The sequence below is a fragment of the Urocampus carinirostris genome, chromosome 4 (assembly GCF_059441175.1).
Source record: "Urocampus carinirostris isolate Australia breed hairy pipefish chromosome 4, RoL_Ucar_1.0, whole genome shotgun sequence".
Taxonomy (NCBI): Eukaryota; Metazoa; Chordata; class Actinopteri; order Syngnathiformes; family Syngnathidae; genus Urocampus; species Urocampus carinirostris.
In genome coordinates, this window is record NC_142352.1 from 1457226 (window position 1) to 1474699 (window position 17474).

Consider the following 17474-nt stretch of genomic DNA (forward strand, 5'->3'; position numbering starts at 1 on the left):
ACGTTGTTTATTTACAGAACACAAAATAGCTTCTTCACTCGGTTACAAACATCTTCCCAGACTACACTCGGTTTATGTACCGTAATAACTCGTCTGCTGCGCAGGCACAATCAATTACCGTACATGACAAGCTGTACTAAAACCAAAGAATCATTATTTTTAAAGCTGGTCAGATCTTCTCAAATCATTCAAATAGCTTGCTAGCTGCAGTTGTATAATTAAAATTTGTCACTTCCTGTTTCAGTTATGATGATGTTCTTTCTTCATTTAGAACTTCATTTATTTAAACGTAATCAGGTAACTTCAGTTTTGTCTTATGTTAAAAAAAATCATCTTACATCATAGAAAGTCTACTGAAAGAACAGGGAAAAATTCATTTTTGTTCAGTAGACTTTCTGAAAAGATCATGCTAGCTTAAGTCCATCCATCCATCCATTACCTGCACCGCTTATACTCAGTAGGGTCGCGGGGGTGTTGGAGCCCATCCCAGCTTTTGGACAGCCTTTCTTCTTTTTAAATCACAGTGAAACACATCAGTTTTCGCACAAGTGAACGCCTCCATTTGTGCCCGGAATATATTCTGTTAATAAAACCTTGAAGGAACTGCTCATCTATTTGCAGCCTCTTGTTATGAAATCCTGTCTTTTCAGTACCCGGAACAAACGGGCACTAAGGAAAAGGACATTTTTCAACACAGCTCCTGAAAGATTTTATACATTTGACTATAACGGATATTATAAAATTAACTACAAAATAAGTACATGTACTCAGTTTGATGCAATAGAGAGATTCACTGACTGTTTTTCTTCAAGGTACATTAGAAAGTTAGGCTGTCTGGAATGCATCAGACGTCTTTTGATAACAGAATTCCTGTGATTGCTGACGCGGGAAAATGCTGAAAAGCTTTGTGGGTGGGTGTAAGTCCTTTAGACATGGCGGCGCCTTTCGGCGAGGAGGTGGCGACTAGGTGGAGGCCACGTGAGGAGTCTGCCAGGGGAGGAGTCAGCACGCCCATGGGGGGGTGGCCGACACCCCGACGTGTGAAAAAGACGGAAGAAGAGAGACGAGAGATGGGAGGCTCGACATAGACTAATTAGACAATATTTCGGCTAAATTCGATGGAATTCACTTAATACTTTAAGAAATAAATCTGCCCCCGTGTGGAAATGCCTGTCCCTTGTCAATATTTTTCCCTGAAATGAAGAAATGAGCATGCATTGTTAGGAGAATAAAGTTTGTGTTTGGTTAACGGAGTCAGATAACTCATCCGAACAATTTGGTAAACGCTACATTTGTAAAATGGTTTATTTCCCTAACACTCCAAAAAAAAAGCTTTTGACAAAATTTTAATCCACACAAACGTTATTCTAACTTGTTAGGATGATGGTGTTTAAAAGTTGCACAATAATGAAAGCAACATAGATGGGAGTTAAGCCAAAAATACTTTTATTCATGTAGCACAATTAAATCAGCATATTTTCAAAATAAATCGAGGAAAAACTAGTCTTTTTTTGAGCTTTTGCAATTTTACTCGAAGAACAATAAATCAAAGTCGTGTTCTGCTGTAGCAAAACCTCTGTAAAACACTGTAAAGGAGCAAGATGTGTGTCTCTTTGATAGCTCATAATTCATCAAAGTACACTCAACTTTCCTACCACAAAAAGAATATCAGTTACACCGATTCGTCAAAGTTCCATATGAAGACATTTCTGGATCTCATCATTGTTTACCAGGTAGTAGTTTCTCCAACCCTTCAAACATAATTTAAAAATGAAAAACAGAAACCCAGGATCCAGAAGATTTTTCAGTCCCTACAATGCGACATCAACGACAAATATTTCACATGCCGAAAAACGTATATCATTTCAACTTTCCGATGTTGGTGCATATGACAAAATTTATCTCCAAGATGTCTGTATGCTATTCGTCTACAGCAGGGGTTAGCAACCTATGACACGGCAAAATACGGATTTTGTTTGAAAAATGTTCACTTTTACCTGAAATTTAGATATTTTCAGTTGTGCGCAGTGTTATTCAGAGGCTTTACAGTAGCACCCCTCTACTTCTGCTCCGTGTGCAAGTGTGTGTCTGCACAGCGACTTGCAGAAGAGAAATCCGTGTTTTGAGCCGGCCACAGAAACACCGACGCGCGATAAATGAATCATGACGGCTCCTTCAGCGAAAAAATCTCGTTCTTTGACTGAAGACCTGTGCAAAAAATGACTGTGCTGTTTTGTCCATTATGCCTCGAGAGCGTTGTGCCTCGCACAGCAGGTGTTAAACGCCGTTAAGAGACGAAGCATGGACACGAATTCAAGGCAGCAACATTAAAAGGCTCTGTGTCCAGGTACGGCAAACAAACACAGACTCCAACAACCTTTGTCACTGCTAAAAACACCACCATTGGAGCAAGCTATCACATTGCTCACTGCATAGCAAAGCAAGGAAAACCATTTACTGATGGCGAATATTTTAAAGAAGCCTGTGTATGATTGTGTGGGTGCCTTCTGCTTTGCTGCTGTTATTTCAAGTTTTGATATTTCTGCGACAAGATATCATTGATGAATAGTATGGTAGCTGTGCATAGCACTTGTTTTTTGATTGTAGTTCATTGTTAATGAAGAATGGTTGATTCTGGTTATTTCTTGTGGTAAAAAGTTTGTTGATGAACAATAATAGTGCTAGATAAATTGGTCGGTTATACTATTTCAATGTATATCCATGTTGTATATTTGGACTGGTGTTAAATGACAGTTCTGTTGGATATTAAAAAAATGTGGGAGTCATTAATCTTGATGTGGCACACTGATTTACAAGGAAATTTGAAAGTGGCACTCCACACCCCAAAGGTTGCTGACCCCTGGTCTACAGCATATAATAATGTTGCTTAGCTATTGGTTTACTACACAGCATCATAAATATACCGGTATGCTACCGGCTGAACTACTTCCCACAATGCTTTCGTCTTCATTCAATTCAGAATGTCACGTCAAGACTTGATTTTTTTTTTAAGGTACAAGTGCTAAGACTTGCTTTGATGCTAAAGGGAGAAGTAAAGACATGGTGACCAAGGCTACAAAGCTTGAGATGATAAAGTACTGTAATACAAAGAAGGCACACGCATTGTAAACACTGACCATTCACGTCACACCAACGGTAAATAGATGTGTATTCATTTGTGAAGTGTTGTAATTCATATGCAAACGTTTCAGGCTCAGGGTTTCTCTCCAGTATGCCTGTTTGCGTGTTTTCTCATGTTCCCCTTGTCAGAGAATTTCTTCCCGCAAATCGAGCAACCAAAAGGTTTCTCCCCAGTGTGAGTCCTTGCGTGTCTTTCTAAATGACCCTTGTCAGAGAAGGTTTTCCCGCAAACCGAGCAGGCATTGGGTTTTACTCCAGAGTGGGTTTGGGCATGCTTGTTTAAGTCTCTCCTTATAGCAAATCTTTTCCCACAATCAGAGCAGGAAAAGGGTTTTTCTCCATGGTGCGCTCTCATGTGCTCCATTAAATATGCCTTTTGAGAGAATCTTTTACTGCACACCGGGCATTGAAAAGGCTTCTCTTCAGCATGAGTTAGCATGTGATTTGTGAGACTTTTCTCCAGAAAAAATATTCGACCACAAACTGTGCAATCGAAAGGTTTCTCCACACTGTGTATTCTTGCATGTGATTTCAAGCTTCTCTTTTCATTGAACTCTTTACCACACGCAGAGCAAGTAAAAGGCTTCTCTCCCGTATGGATTCTTGCGTGTGTCGTCAAACCTTCCTTACGACAGAACTTTTTATTGCAAACAGAGCAGGTAAACGGTTTCTCCCCAGTATGCGTTTTAGCGTGCGTTTTCATGTTTTGCCTGCGAGAGAATCGTTTACCGCAAACCGCGCAGGCGAAAGGTTTCTCTCCGGTGTGGATCCTGGTGTGCGATCGCAAACTCCTCATCTCATTGAATCCTTTCCCGCAAACTATGCAGGGGAAAGGTTTCTCTCCCGTATGGATCCTGGCGTGAGTGGTCATCCCTTCTTGACGCGAGAAGCTTTTACCGCAAACGGAGCACACAAAGGGTTTCTCTCCCGAATGGGTCCTGGCGTGCGTTTCCATATTTTGCCGGCGGGAGAAGGTTTTGCCGCAAACGGAGCAGGAGAAAGGTTTCTCCCCGGTGTGGCTCATCAAGTGGGTCTTTAAATCGGACTTGTAAGCGAACATTTTGCTGCAATGGGAACAAGACAAGCGTCTTTTGTCACGGTGACCTTCCTTCTCTCCGTTTTCTTCATCCGAACCGATGCTTTCGCTATCGGAGAGCGGAGCTAAGAGGCGGCCATCTTGGGACGCTCCGCCGCGGTCTCCCTCGGCTTCCGAGTCGTAATCTCCTTGCTCTTCGTCTTTCTCGCTCTTGAGGATGACGGTTGTCCACGGCAACCGGGTGACCTCGGCTTCCTCCTCTTCCTCTTTGATGCGGGGACGCTCGGCTTCTTCTTCCTCTTTGATGTTGTCGTGGTTACGACGCGCAAGGCGAAGATATTCCTTGCTGACATCTGAAAGGGACAGTGTGTATTAATTGACCCGTATTTGTCTGTGTAGCGCAGGGGTGTCAAACTCATTTGAACCCGGGGGCCACACCATAGAACAAACATTCTCTCGGGGGCCGGACTAGTAGATGAAAGAGAAAGAAAAAGAGATAAAGAAATAAGAGAAAGAGGGAGGGAAAAGGAGAGAGGGAGAAACAAAAGATAAAAAGTCGTGAGCGAGGGGGAAAAGAAAGGGAGAGGAAGAAAGAAATCCAAAGAGAAATAGAAAGACAGAAGGAGAGAAAAGAAAAGGAGCGAGAATCACTCGCACGAGGGGCTCAGCTGTGTGCAGTGTGTGGAAGTTACGGGGTAAAGCGGAACCGTGACAAGCTAGCTTAGTCAAATGGTCATTTGGGCTTCCGTAGTAGCAAGATGGCCGCCAAATATGTGACTTTGCCTGCGGATGAGTGTGGCATCCTAGCTGGAAAACAGCTGAGACGATAGTTTGACACCTTAGCTCAGGGGCGTCAAACTCATTTTAACTAGTTTATAGAAAATTCTCTCGGGGGCCGGACTAGTAGGAGAGAGAGAGAGAGAGAAACAAAAGAGATAAAAAGAGAAATGGAGAGAGCGGGGGAAAGAAAGAAAGAGAGAAATCCAAAGAGAAATAGAAAGGGGGGAGAGAAAGAGAGAAGGGGAGAAACAGAAGGGGAAGCAAGAGTGAGAGATAGAGAGAAAAAAAAAGGAAAAAAGGAAGAGAACAAAAGAAAAGTAAAAAGACACAGAGAGAAAGAGACAAAGAGGAAGAAATCAAGAGAAAAGAGACAGAGAGTTAAAGAGATAGAAAGTGAGAGAAAAAGGGAGGAAAAGAGAAAGAGAGAGGGAGAGAAAGGGAGAGATAAAGAGAGGGATAGAGAAAGAGAGAGAGACAGAGACAGAGACAGAGAGAGAGCAACAAGAGATAAAAAGAGAAATGGTGAGAGAGGGGGAAAGAAAGAGAGAGAAAGAAAGAAATCCAACGAAAAATAGAAAGAGAGGAAGAGAGGAGAGAAAGAAAGAAAAAGAAAGAGGGGGAGAAACAGAAGGGGAAGCAAAAGAGTGAGAGATAGAGAGAGAAAAGAGAGAAAGAAGGAAAAAAGGAAGAGAACAAAAGAAAGTAAAAAGACACAGAAAGAAAGACATTGGAACAAATAAAGAGAAAGGAGAGACTGAGAGAGTTAAAGAGATAGAGAGCGAGAGAAAAAGGGAGGAAAAGAGAAAGAGAGAGAGAGAGAGAAAAAGTAAGAGAGCGCAACAAGAGATAAAAAGAGAAATGGTGAGAGGGGGAAAGAAAGAGAGAAAGAAATTCAAAAAGTAATAGAAAAAGAGAAACCAAGAAGGGGAGAAAAAGAGGGGGAGAAACAGAGAAGGGGAAGCAAGACAATGTGAGAGATAGAGAAAGAGAAAGGAGAGAAAAAAGGAAAAAAGGAGGAGAGCAAAAGAGGGTAAAAAGACAGAGAGAGAAAGAGGCAAAGAGGAACAAAGAAAGAGAAAAAGAGAGACAGAGAGAGTTTAAGAGAGAGAGTGAGAGAAAAAAGAGGAAGAGGGAGAGAAAGGGAGGGAGAGAGAGAGAGAAAGTAAGATAGAGCGGGAGGGGAAAAAAAGAAATACAAGTACAGAGTTTGTGAGAGGAACCTGGCTTTGGCAAAATCAAGTGGACATATTTCAACCTTCGGCTCGTTTTTCTCTTGCGCTTCCCTCAGCGTTGTCTCGCAGGCCAAATTCAACCCCTTAGCGGGCCTAATACGGCCCGCGGGCCGCCTGTTTGAAACACCTGCCTTACCTGGTACCTTGTCAAATTTGATCACCATCTGAAAAAACTAAGCATTGTATTTGATATACTTTTTAATGGTAGGTCTAGGCCAGGGATGTCCAAAGTCAGGCCCGGGGGCCAGTTACAGCCCGTGATCAATTCTTTAATGGCCTGCTGCCTCTGTCATAAAAACAATCAAATGTGCCCTGCCAGAAATGTTGACTGCAGTATAAAATACACTTGGAGCACTTTGGCTACCTTGACCTTGACATTCTGTGAGAATTTTAGCCAACCCCGTTTAAAACCGTCAATAAAAAAAGGAAAGTAGACTGTGAGGGCGGCTGCTTATAGGATAAATGGAAATTGGAGTATGTTTTTACCCAAATCCCCAACAACCGTGTCTGTGAAAAGGTGAAGCAACAGGAAGCTGTTTTAACGGCACAGCAGCACTTTTTTCACTCGACCAAATGAAAATGCTACAAAGGGGAGCTACAAGGCTGCAACGCCAATCCCCAATGACTGCAAACCTTTTACAGAAAATGAATTTAATAAAGACCAATTCAGGCACAGGTGTCAAGCAGGCGGCCCGCGGGCCACATCAGGCCCGCTAAGGGATTGAATCCGGCCCACGAGACAACACTCAGAGAAGCGCAAGAGAAAAACGAGCTGTGTCACAAAGACACTGTACTTATATTTATTTCTCTCTCTTTTCCACCCTTTCTCCCTCTCTGTCTCTTTCACGCTCTATGTCTCTCCTTTTCTCTTCCTTTGTTGCTCTTTGTCACTTTCTCTCTCTGTGTCTTTTTAACTTCTTTTGCTCTAACTTTCTTTTTTCCTTTTCTCTTTCTCTCTTCATACCCTTCGTGCTTTCTTTTCTCTTATCTCTCCTTTTGTGTTTCGATTTCTCATTGGATTTCTTTCTTCCTCTCCCTTTCTTTTACCCCTCTCTCTTTTTCTTTCTTTGTCCCGCCCTCTCTCCTTCTCCCTCACTCTTTCTCTTATTTCTTTGTCTCTTTTTCTTTCTCTTTAATCTACTAGTCCGGCCCCCGAGAGAATGTTTGTTCTATGGTGTGGCCCCCGGGTTCAAATGAGTTTGACACCCCTGATTTAAGGAATGCCAGGCCAAATAGTCAGTCTTCACACACTTTCAGCTTATCAAAAATGGTTTGGACAGGCGTTTCCAAATACCGACATTATGAGACGACCAGTTTACAACCCTAAAAACTTTGCATTTTATATTTAACTTCGGCTAGTGTTTAGATATCGTGAGAGTTGTAAATGTTTGACTTCTCTTTCCAGAACTCACTCACTGATTGTGCACACTTGCATGTGATAATCGTGCGTAATTTGCGCACGTTTATTTTTGTCTCCGATTTCGACGCAACTCGTAAAATTGCGTAAATTTTATTGGGAATTTAATAAGCTAGCCAATGTGTCAAGACACATTTGAATTAGACACTATTGGTTGAAGTTTTTTGACGCCAAATTGGTCATAATGTTTTTTTTTGTTTTTTTAAAAAAAAATAGGCCCTGATAGGTTGTCACAGGCAAAGGACCATTAATAAAAGCTTGCAATTGGCCAAAAGTGGTGTCAATCAAAAGGTCAGAAACTAACCGCTATATCAGAAATCTCGTTTATTTTTAAAGGGGAGTTATGAAGCCACGAAACAAAGGATGACAACAATGATCCTCAAATGATGCAGAAATGCTTTTAGGCAGATTTTTTTTTAATCCGTCTGCATTATCGTGGGTTTTGGGGTAAATATCAGAGGCAACAGCTATTGTAGAAATCACTGACAAGTCTCTTTATTTTTAAAAGGGATAAAGCCAAATTGAAGGATTACAACAATGATTGTCAAACGATGTAGAAATGCTTTTAGGCGGATTTTTTTTTTTTTAATCTGTCGGCATTATCGTGGGTTTGGGGGTAAATATCAGAAGCAACAGCTATTGTAGAAATCTCTGACAAGTCTCTTCATTTTTAAAAGGGATAAAGCCAAATTGAAGGATTACAACAATGATTGTCAAACGATGTAGAAATGCTTTTAGGCGGATTTTTTTTTTTAAATCTGTCAGCATTATCGTGGGTTTGGGGGTAAATATCAGAGGCTAATGGCTATATCAGAAATCTCTGACAAGTCTCTTTATTTCTAAAGGGAATTATGAATCCAAAACGAAGAATTACAACACTGATCCTCAAATGATGCAGAAATGCTTTTAGGCGAATGCTTTTGGAAAAATGTGTAAAAGACAATGTTTAATTTTTCAGGCTGATATCATATTTGAACGTTATCGTTTAAGGTTTTAAGCTAAGATGCCAATGCTACTGATCTGCTAGCATAAAATGGCAAAAAAAATTTCAGGGGAGAATAAACACATTCTACACCAGGGGTGTCAAACTGATTTGAACTCGGGGGCCACACCATAGAACAAACATTCTCTCGGGGGCCGGACGAGTAGATTGAGGAAAAAGAAAAAGAGAGATAAAGAAATAAGAGAAAGAGGGAGGGAAAAGGAGAGAGGGCGGGACAAAGAAAGAGAGAGAGGGAGAGAGCGTGAGAAACAAAGGAGATAAAATGAGAAGTCGTGAGAGAGGGGGAAAGAAAGGGAGCAGAAGAAAGAAATAGAAAGAGAAATAGAAAGACAGAAGGAGAGAAAAGAGAAAAGAAAGCGCGAAGGGTAGGGAGAAAGAGAAAAGAGAGAAAAGGAAAAAAGGACGCAAGAGCAAAAGAAGTTAAAAAGACACAGAGAGAAAGAGACAAAGAGCAACAAAGGAAGAGAAAAAGAGAGACACAGAGAGTGAAAGAGACAGAGACAGAGAGTGGGAGAAAAGGGGTGGAAAAGAGGGAGAGCGAGAGAGAGAGAGAGAGAAAAAGAAATACAAGTACAGTGTCTTTGTTGGAGGCACCCGTCTTTGGCAACATCAAGTTGACCTATTTCAACCTGTTTTTCTCTTGCACTTCTCTGAGTGTTGTCTGGCGGGCCGGATTCAATCCCTTAGCGGGCCTGATCTGGCCCGCGGGCCGCCTCTTTGACACCCGTGTTCCTCCATCTTAAGGCAAGTTAAATTCAAGACTTTTTGGGTATTCCTGACCAATTTTGAGGTGTAGCATCATAAAAACTCATTCTTGGGAAGAAAGAAAACGCTTACTTCTCTGGACGTAGACAATTGATAAATAGGACTCAATCTTTGTGTTCGCATTTTCAAGATTTATGAAAATTATGGGCAGCGCGGCGGCGCAGTGGTTAGCGCGTGTGCGGCACAGTTCTGAAGTCATGAGATCGAACCTCCTGTGTGGAGTTGGCATGTTCTACCCGTGCTTGCGTGGGTTTCCTCCGGGCACTCCGGTTTCCTCCCACCTTCCAAAAACATGCATGTCAGGATAATTGGCCGGTCCAAATTGTCCCTAAGTGGGAATGAGGGAGCAGATTGTCTGTCCCTGTGAAGGATTTTATACATTTTACTATGAAGGATTTTATATGGTTAAATACAAGTTACATTTATCCAGTGCAATGAAAATTTTCACCGGGTAGGCTGAAGTTCAATGACAGGTCACGCTGATCCGAAGGAGGAATGTTTTGGCCGGGGAATTTGGATAACGAAGGACGTCAGGCATTGTTTTGATAAGAGCTCTACTGTTATGAGTTTTCAGGCGAGGGGGTGGACCCCACGTGGGGGTTTTCCTGGCACGCCCATGGGAGGAGCCGGCACACCAACTTGTGGAAAAAACGTGGGCAGAGGAAAAAAGAAAGAAGATCGAGAGAGGAGTTTTGACAGAGACTCGAGCGACACCAATTCGGCCATATATTCGATGGAGTTCACTTAGCTAAATTGTTTAAGAAATTAAATCTGCCCCCATGTGGGAATACCAGTCTCTTGTCCATCTTTTCCCATCAAGAAACGAGCGCGCATTGTTAGGAGAATGCAGGTTGTTTTTGGTTAATGGAGTCAGATAACTCATTCGAACAATTTGGTAACCAGTTCAGGGTGTCCCCTGCCCACTGCCCCAGGATAGCTGGATGGGCTCCAGCACCCCCGCGACCCTACTGACGATAAGTGGTGCGGATAATGGATGGAATTCAAGTTCATATAAAACTTTTCAAGGAACCGCGGGAACCCTGTTCTATTTCTCTGTGTTCCAACTTAGATGAATCAATGTTAGTGTAAGGGGTGTAATAAGAACTTTTGTTTTCTTGAAATTCCTGCTGAAATATGTTGTATAGTTTTTGTGTAAGTGTCCTGCAATGATGAGTCCAACAGTGCCACCTGCTGGTATGTGGTAAGGTCTGGTTTGGCTTTAGACTTTGCGACAGGAAGGTGGGGGTTTTTGGCAGTCTACAGAGTCAGCTGCCAACGGTAAGACACATCTTTTGGTGCTCCACAAAAGAAGTTCATTTTAAACATTATAACCACAGCTGACAAATCTCTTAACATGCACAGTAATGTGATTGATGTTGTCAAGCTGTTTGGATTTATTTTCCTTTTCTTTCTGTTTCACTAAAATGTTAATTCCCCTTGAAGAGATCAAAGCCAGCAGAAAAGCTAATGTTGTGACTCATTTCATCTGCAGGTAAATTGTATCCGTTTTTATACTTGTTGATGTTATTATTTCTATTTTCTCATATATATAAAAAGGATGATGTTGGTTAAAATTCAGTTTAAAGAAAAATATGTTGAATTCATTGTAAACGTTAAGAAAAACACTATACGATCTCTTGTTAGAAGTATCTTGTTAAAATGGATGTAAAAATGTATTGTGATATTCTAAAATGTATTTTGTGTAAATTGAAAAGAAAGCTCTTTGAAATGCTTTGGGCAGTCTACAGAGCGAGCTGCCAACGAGATCAAAGCCAGCAGAGAAGCTAATGTTGTGACTCATTTCATCTGCAGAAACTGTAATAAAAACCTCATCATCCAGTCCAGCGTGAATGTGGATCTTTGGTGGGACAGGTACACCGCGGTTACATTAGTAAAACTAGCAGCCATTTTTTTTAGTTTGGGGCAAAACTTTAGTTTGAACTCTCATACGAGACCAAAAAGCGTCCATATTCTCGATGGTACGTCTCGGATTGGGACTTTTGGCCAATTTTACAGAAAGGTGAGGGGTTTAGGGTACAAACCTGTTTTATATTCATCTCCAGCTTTGGTGAAATGGAGTTGCTGATGTCGTTCGTTGTCTTTCTTTTCTGGAAACATTTTGTCCTCTTCATCTTTTAAAATGATCGCATTCATTTTACTAACACGACTCTTTGTTAGCAGTTCGAAGGAAATAACTACGCTGACCTAAGCAGGTTGAATAAAGGTCAAACATTCACCCCTGGAAAAAAGGATTTAAAAAACAAATAATGTTTTATCTCGTCAAAAGTAAATGAATAAAACGACGAGACGGTTCTTTGTCCACCATTCCGTGCTTTCACTTCCGGGATCCTATCGTGTTTTTTTTCTTCTTTCCCATTTCCGACAGCAAAATCCAAGGTGTGCGTAATACTGCCCTCTAAAGGTATAACGCTGAAATTCACTCAACGTTAAATGAAAGGAGCGGCTGTCAATTTTTACTTTTTTTATGTTCGAATCATTTATAAATAATTATTTAAAATTGGTAAAATGAGAGAGAGAGGGATATTTTTGGAGCGTTTGATGAATTACTGCTTCTGAGAGAATATTTTACTACACTGCAGAGGTGGGTTGTAAAGAGTTACAATTACTCCGTTACATTTACTCGATTACATTTTGTATTTCTAGGTGTATTTTTAAAATCACTATATAAACAATACTTTTTACTCTAGGTCCCTTCTCAAGGTTTCTTCATTTTCCTCATGTTGAGGTTTTTGGGTTTTCCCTTGCCTTCATGTAGGTTTTAGATCAGGAGATGGTGTCATAATCGTCTGTGGTCTTTGCAGCACTTTGAGACTCTTTGTGATTAAAGGCCAAACAAATAAACGTGACTTGACCTGACTTGCCTCTAACTTGAGTAGTTTTGTGAAAAAGAAACTGTGATCTTACTCCGCTACATTAGGCTACATTGTTCCCGTTACTTAAATCCCCTCCACGTAAGTACGCATCAGTCTCTGCTTAGGGCCTAAGCCTTAGGCGAATTCATTTTGTTGGAGACCTCGTTTCTTTTAGATTTGACCAGTGACCCCAAACAACCACTAGGTGGCACTTTGGAGCAGGATTAGGAATGTTTTTTTACTGTATTAAATGGGCAGTGTATATAAATGCAGCCCCAAATATACTAATTTGTGTTTTGATGATAAAATGATCCAATTAAAGGGATGTTTTAAAAAAAACACAAGAAATATGACTTTTTTTTTTTCACCAAGTACTTTTTTACGTTCACTCAAATAATTATTCGGATGACTACTTCTTACTTCTACTTGAATCCTATTATTCTGAAGTAAAAGTACTTTTACTGGAGTCATTTTTTTTCTGTTTACTTTTGATTTGATTTCTTCTTAAAACATGTACTCTCTTCATTTCATCAGGATTATTTTCATTTCCATTTTAATACATTTGTTTTACAATCGTGTTGTTTCATTTGTAAAAAAAAAACGTCAGCTGATGTACTTTTCTTGTATTTTATTTTGTAAATGAAATTTTATTTTGGAAGTGATCAAAAGGGTTTCGGTTCAGGATTAATGTTTTTTTGCTGCCATCCCCATCATGGTGGATGATCCCCCCTCAGGTGCCTTTCCAAAAATTGCATTTTTTATTACATTTAGAGTATTCAACACCACCCAAGAGATCATCGGACGCTCTCTGCCCAGTCTGGAAGACATTGCCGGCTTGCAATACTATTAACATTATAAAAGACGATTCCCACCCCGGCCACCACCTCTTTGACCTATTACTGTCACCCTTAAAACTAGGACTGCCTAAGAAACGGCTTCTATGCCAGGGCCATCACAACCCTAAACGAGTGGAAAATTGTGAAAACATCTTGTAAATGGTTTTCTTTTTGTTGTTGCTAAATGAAAATGAAAGAATATATACTATTGCAGGAAACAGGATTACAACTTGAGCTAGTTTTCTAAGCACTACATTGCTTTTTAGTTTTTTTCCTATTTATCCTGGATAGACTTTTATCTTTTTTTCTCTTCAAAGTATTTTTTAAGAAGTTGTATGAAAACACAAAAAACTACAAAATAATCAAATACATCAAAGAATGTAAAAATGACCAAAGTGAATTAATATTGGGATAATAAAGAAGGGCAGGTGTAAAAACAAAGTAGGCACAAGTGGGCCCTATCCAGCCACTCCCCCCAGGCGGGCGCCCTCTAGGGGGGAATGGTGTGCCATATTGAAAAAGAAATCTTGAACATAATTTTGGGGGAATTTCAATTACAGCATTATTTTCTAAAGGTGATTTTAATTGGTCTAAAGAATATAAAAAGTGCAGGTGTGAAAACAAATTAGGCACAAGTAAAACCCCAAAATGCAGCAAAATTATGAAATCAAAAGAATAACTCGCAATACTAGACACAGATACACACACATATATGATGAGATAACAGTATCCAGTTTAATTCAGACAACATGATAATACAAGCTAAAACAAAAAACTGAAACTGGTGCTGGGGATTCAATTTCATTTTTTTTCCAAAGGACAGTGCGGTACGAGATTTTTTGATGAAAGAAAAAAACAGTGCCACAGCTCCAAAAACATCGGGAAACACTGCCATAAATGTTGATCGCTGAAACCCGGTTTGCAGACGAATGGTTTCTCACCAGTGTGTATTCTTGTGTGTGTTATCAACTGTCCTTTGATGGGGATTTTTTTACCGCAGTGAGTGCACTCGAACGGTTTCTTTCCCGTGTGTATTGTCATGTGATTTTTTTAAACTGATCTTTTGAGTTAATCGCGGACCACACAGCGAGCAAGAATAAAGTCTCTCCCCCCGATATGTGTTCTGTTGTGAGCTACTAAATATTCTTTTACTGCGAAAATGTATGGCATTTAGAACATGGGTACGGTTTCTCCCCGGTGTGTGTCCTTGTATATATTCTCAACAATAAAAGACGCTATATGATACTACATTTGATTTAGAGTCACATTTACCGATTTCTCTAATTTTAGCTTAATTTCCTGTTTCTCTTCTCGCCAGAACACTTGTGCCTTTTCACTTGATCCTTACGGGAAAACCGTTTACCGCACTCTTTGCAACGGAAAGGTTTCTCCCCCGTGTGTCTCATCACGTGTCTGGCCATTGCCGAACGATCGCCGAAACTGAAGCCGCACACTGAGCAGGTGAAAGGTTTCTCCCCGGTGTGTGTCCTGGTGTGGGTTCTCAAATGCCCCTTCTGAGTGAATTTCTTCCCACAAACCAAGCATGCGAAGGGTTTCTCTCCGGTGTGCGTCCTCATGTGGGAGATCAAATGCGTCTCTTGGATGACTCGATGTCCGCAAACGGAGCAAGCGAACGGTTTGTCTCCCGTGTGCGTTCTCGTGTGCCTCAATAAACTTTTCTTGATGGAGAAGCTTTTGCCGCAGTGAGAGCAGGCGAACGGTTTCTCTCCGGTATGCATTCTCACGTGGGATTTCAAACCCCATTTGGAACCGAAGGTTTTCCCGCATCGGGAACATTCGGTGGTATCGTTTTCCGAACGTTCGTAGTTATTGTCCGAGGAATGTAAAATGAAACCGCTATCCGAAGCGTGAGCAAAGAAGTGGTTTTCCCCGGGTCCTCCGTTTTCTTTCTTCAAGAGTTGACGCGAGCTGCCACTCGGTGTCTCTCGCTTCTCGTCACCCGAATCTTGGCCGTTTTCGCTTTTCACGTCGACGACGATAACGGGTAGATAAGCCAGATCGGTCTCGAGCACTTCCTCTTTAATATGGGAAGATTCTCGCTCTTCTTCTGATTTCATGTCAGCAGGAATTGAGTTTTTCTCCATTTCAGGAGGATATTGTATTCTCCGATTCCTGCAAGGAATCAAAAGAAAGCGTGCAAACTACTTTTTGCTACTTCTTAGTGCAAAGGGCACCCACTTTGATATGCTTGGTAGGATCCACTAAGCACACAGGTCGTAGGGCCACGATTTCCTGTGGTGCGTCTTGGGCAAGTGCAACCTGGTGGCGCCCATTCCTCTCCAGGCCACTCGATCTAGAACTGGGGACCTTTCACGTGTGAGGCGAACGTGCTAACCACTGCATGAGGGAAATAGAGGAGGCAGAGAGGTAAAGGGAAAAGAGAGAGAGGTAAAGAGAAAAGTGGTTGAGAGTAAAAAGAGAGAGGTAGAGAGAAAAAAGCGAGAGGTAGAGAGACAAGAAAAAAAAACAAGAAAGAAAAAGAGAAAGAAAGACAGACAAGAGAGAGACAGAGAGAGAGAGAGAGAAAGCGAGAAAGAAAGAAAGGAAGAAAGAAAGAGAGAAAGAAAGAGAGAAAGAATTAATGATAGAAGTAAAGAAAGAGAGAGAAAGGGAGGGAGGGAGGCAAAGAGAAAGAAAGAGAAGGAAGTAAATAAATAAAGACAGAAAGAAAGACAGAAAAAGAAGGAAAGAAAGAAAGAAAGAAAGAAAGGCAGAAAGACACAATAGTAGAGAAAGAAATGAAAGAAAGACAGAGAAATAGAGACAGAAAGAAAGACAGACAGACAATAAGAAATAGAAGATAGAAAAAGACAGAAAGAAATAGAAGATAGAAAGAAAGAAACAGAAGAAGAGAGATAAATAGGAAGTAAGGTTAATTTGACTTAGCCAACCACAAAAAAAAAACAATTTCACTAGAAAATCACAATGACCCACAGCACTGGTAATCTATATCCAGAACCAATTCGCGGCACCTCAACTGTCCTTGAAGGGCACCTTGGTACCCACGGGGGCCATGTTGGAGACCCCTGCATCACAGAAACCCCTAGCATGGCGGGGGTTCCCAAACAAACCCGTGATAAGAGAAATCCACGAGGGAGAAACTAAAGGCTGCTCCCGAGGATTATATGAACAATCGAAGAATCGGTCGATTCTTTTTTCGACTAATTGGTTTTTGAAAAGGAGCGTTTTGAATTTCCTCCTCTATTCAAATATTGACGTTTTGACAACAGAATAATACAAAAACAATCCAAGCGTTTCATGAATGAGAGAGAGAGAGAGAGAGAGAGAGAGAGAGAGAGAGAGAGAGAGAGAGAGAGAGAGAGAGAGAGAGAGAGAGAGAGAGAGAGAGAGAGAGAGAGAGAGAGAGAGAGAGAGAGAGAGAGATGTCTAGATTGATGGATTAATTCAATCTTTTAATCTTGATTTTTTGCTTTTGGTTACCCTGTCCACGTTGTATGGTCGTAACCAATCAACTATCTGGATTGGTATCATAATTAAGGAAGGGATCAAAGCAAATAAATATGCATTATCATTCTTGAAAGTGGACGTTTTAGACATCAGGTTGAATTTGAATACGGCATCTCCGCCTCCCCTGTGCATCCACCCGCAGCTCCAATGTACCGGCTCGATTACATCACACCAAAGGTAAACACAATTTCATTAATTTATTCACAATTGAATCTAATCAAATTCACCGCTATAACACTTAAGTAATACTTATCATTCTTCGTATGCCGGGGGCTCGACTGTATTTGAGAATGACTCGTCATATGATATGGTGAAAATCAGAAAAGGAACACTTACCATAGGCGTCTCCGAGATTTTATTTTAAAGAAAGATAAACGCGTCACTTTGGTCAATGCAGACTTAAACTACTTTTTAGGTGGAGAACAATATAAATAGATAAAAGAATATGTGACTCGAATTATGTAATAATAAGAACGAATAGTTAAACTGTTTACCTTGTTTTCATACGCGCTCTTCCTCTACGTAAAGTCCCCCTTTGCTTCTTCTTCTATGGTACAAATTGTTCCTGGCTCGAATGAAATCGCCACCTTTAGGCCAAATGTGTTTCTTGCATGTAATAATGAACCGTCTTTTAACGTTTTTCTACTCAAGCGATATCATAATAAGGGCGTTTAGTTCACCCTTTGAGTATTCTTAATTATTTTAAATGTCATAAATCAACTCAATGTACAATGATATACAGTATACGTACAGTATTTATGGATCTCCCTTTTGTGTTGACTTAAACATGACCTAAATCGTATTTATTTGTATTTTTTTAATAGATAAGCACTTCTGCTGCATTCATTATTCCCATAAATAGGCACAATTGCGTATTTTTTTGCGAATGTTGTAAGTAAAGA

General features: G+C 40.7%; 2 protein-coding genes across 3 annotated transcripts; both read right to left on the reverse strand.

The window, feature by feature from the left end:
* Nucleotides 1-1960: 1960 nt before the first annotated feature.
* Nucleotides 1961-11712, reverse strand: LOC148366656 (uncharacterized). The gene is made up of 2 exons (XM_088333437.1): nt 11417-11712; nt 1961-4530 (listed from the first exon to the last, which is right to left on the reverse strand). Exons 1-2 carry the CDS (start codon nt 11526-11528, stop codon nt 3215-3217), a joined length of 1428 nt encoding a protein of 475 aa, XP_088189563.1. The 5' UTR covers nt 11529-11712; the 3' UTR covers nt 1961-3214.
* A 2082-nt stretch (nt 11713-13794) lies between these two features.
* LOC148366657 (uncharacterized) lies at nt 13795-17152 on the reverse strand. Of its 2 annotated transcripts, none has more exons than XM_088333448.1 (3): nt 17067-17152; nt 15283-15441; nt 13795-15216 (listed from the first exon to the last, which is right to left on the reverse strand). In XM_088333448.1, exon 3 carries the CDS (start codon nt 15186-15188, stop codon nt 14370-14372), a length of 819 nt encoding a protein of 272 aa, XP_088189574.1. In that variant the 5' UTR covers nt 15189-15216; nt 15283-15441; nt 17067-17152; the 3' UTR covers nt 13795-14369. The 2 variants fall into 2 exon arrangements, with proteins under 2 accessions (XP_088189574.1, XP_088189575.1); XM_088333449.1 differs by lacking the exon at nt 17067-17152 and adding an exon at nt 16909-17047.
* Nucleotides 17153-17474: the final 322 nt, after the last annotated feature.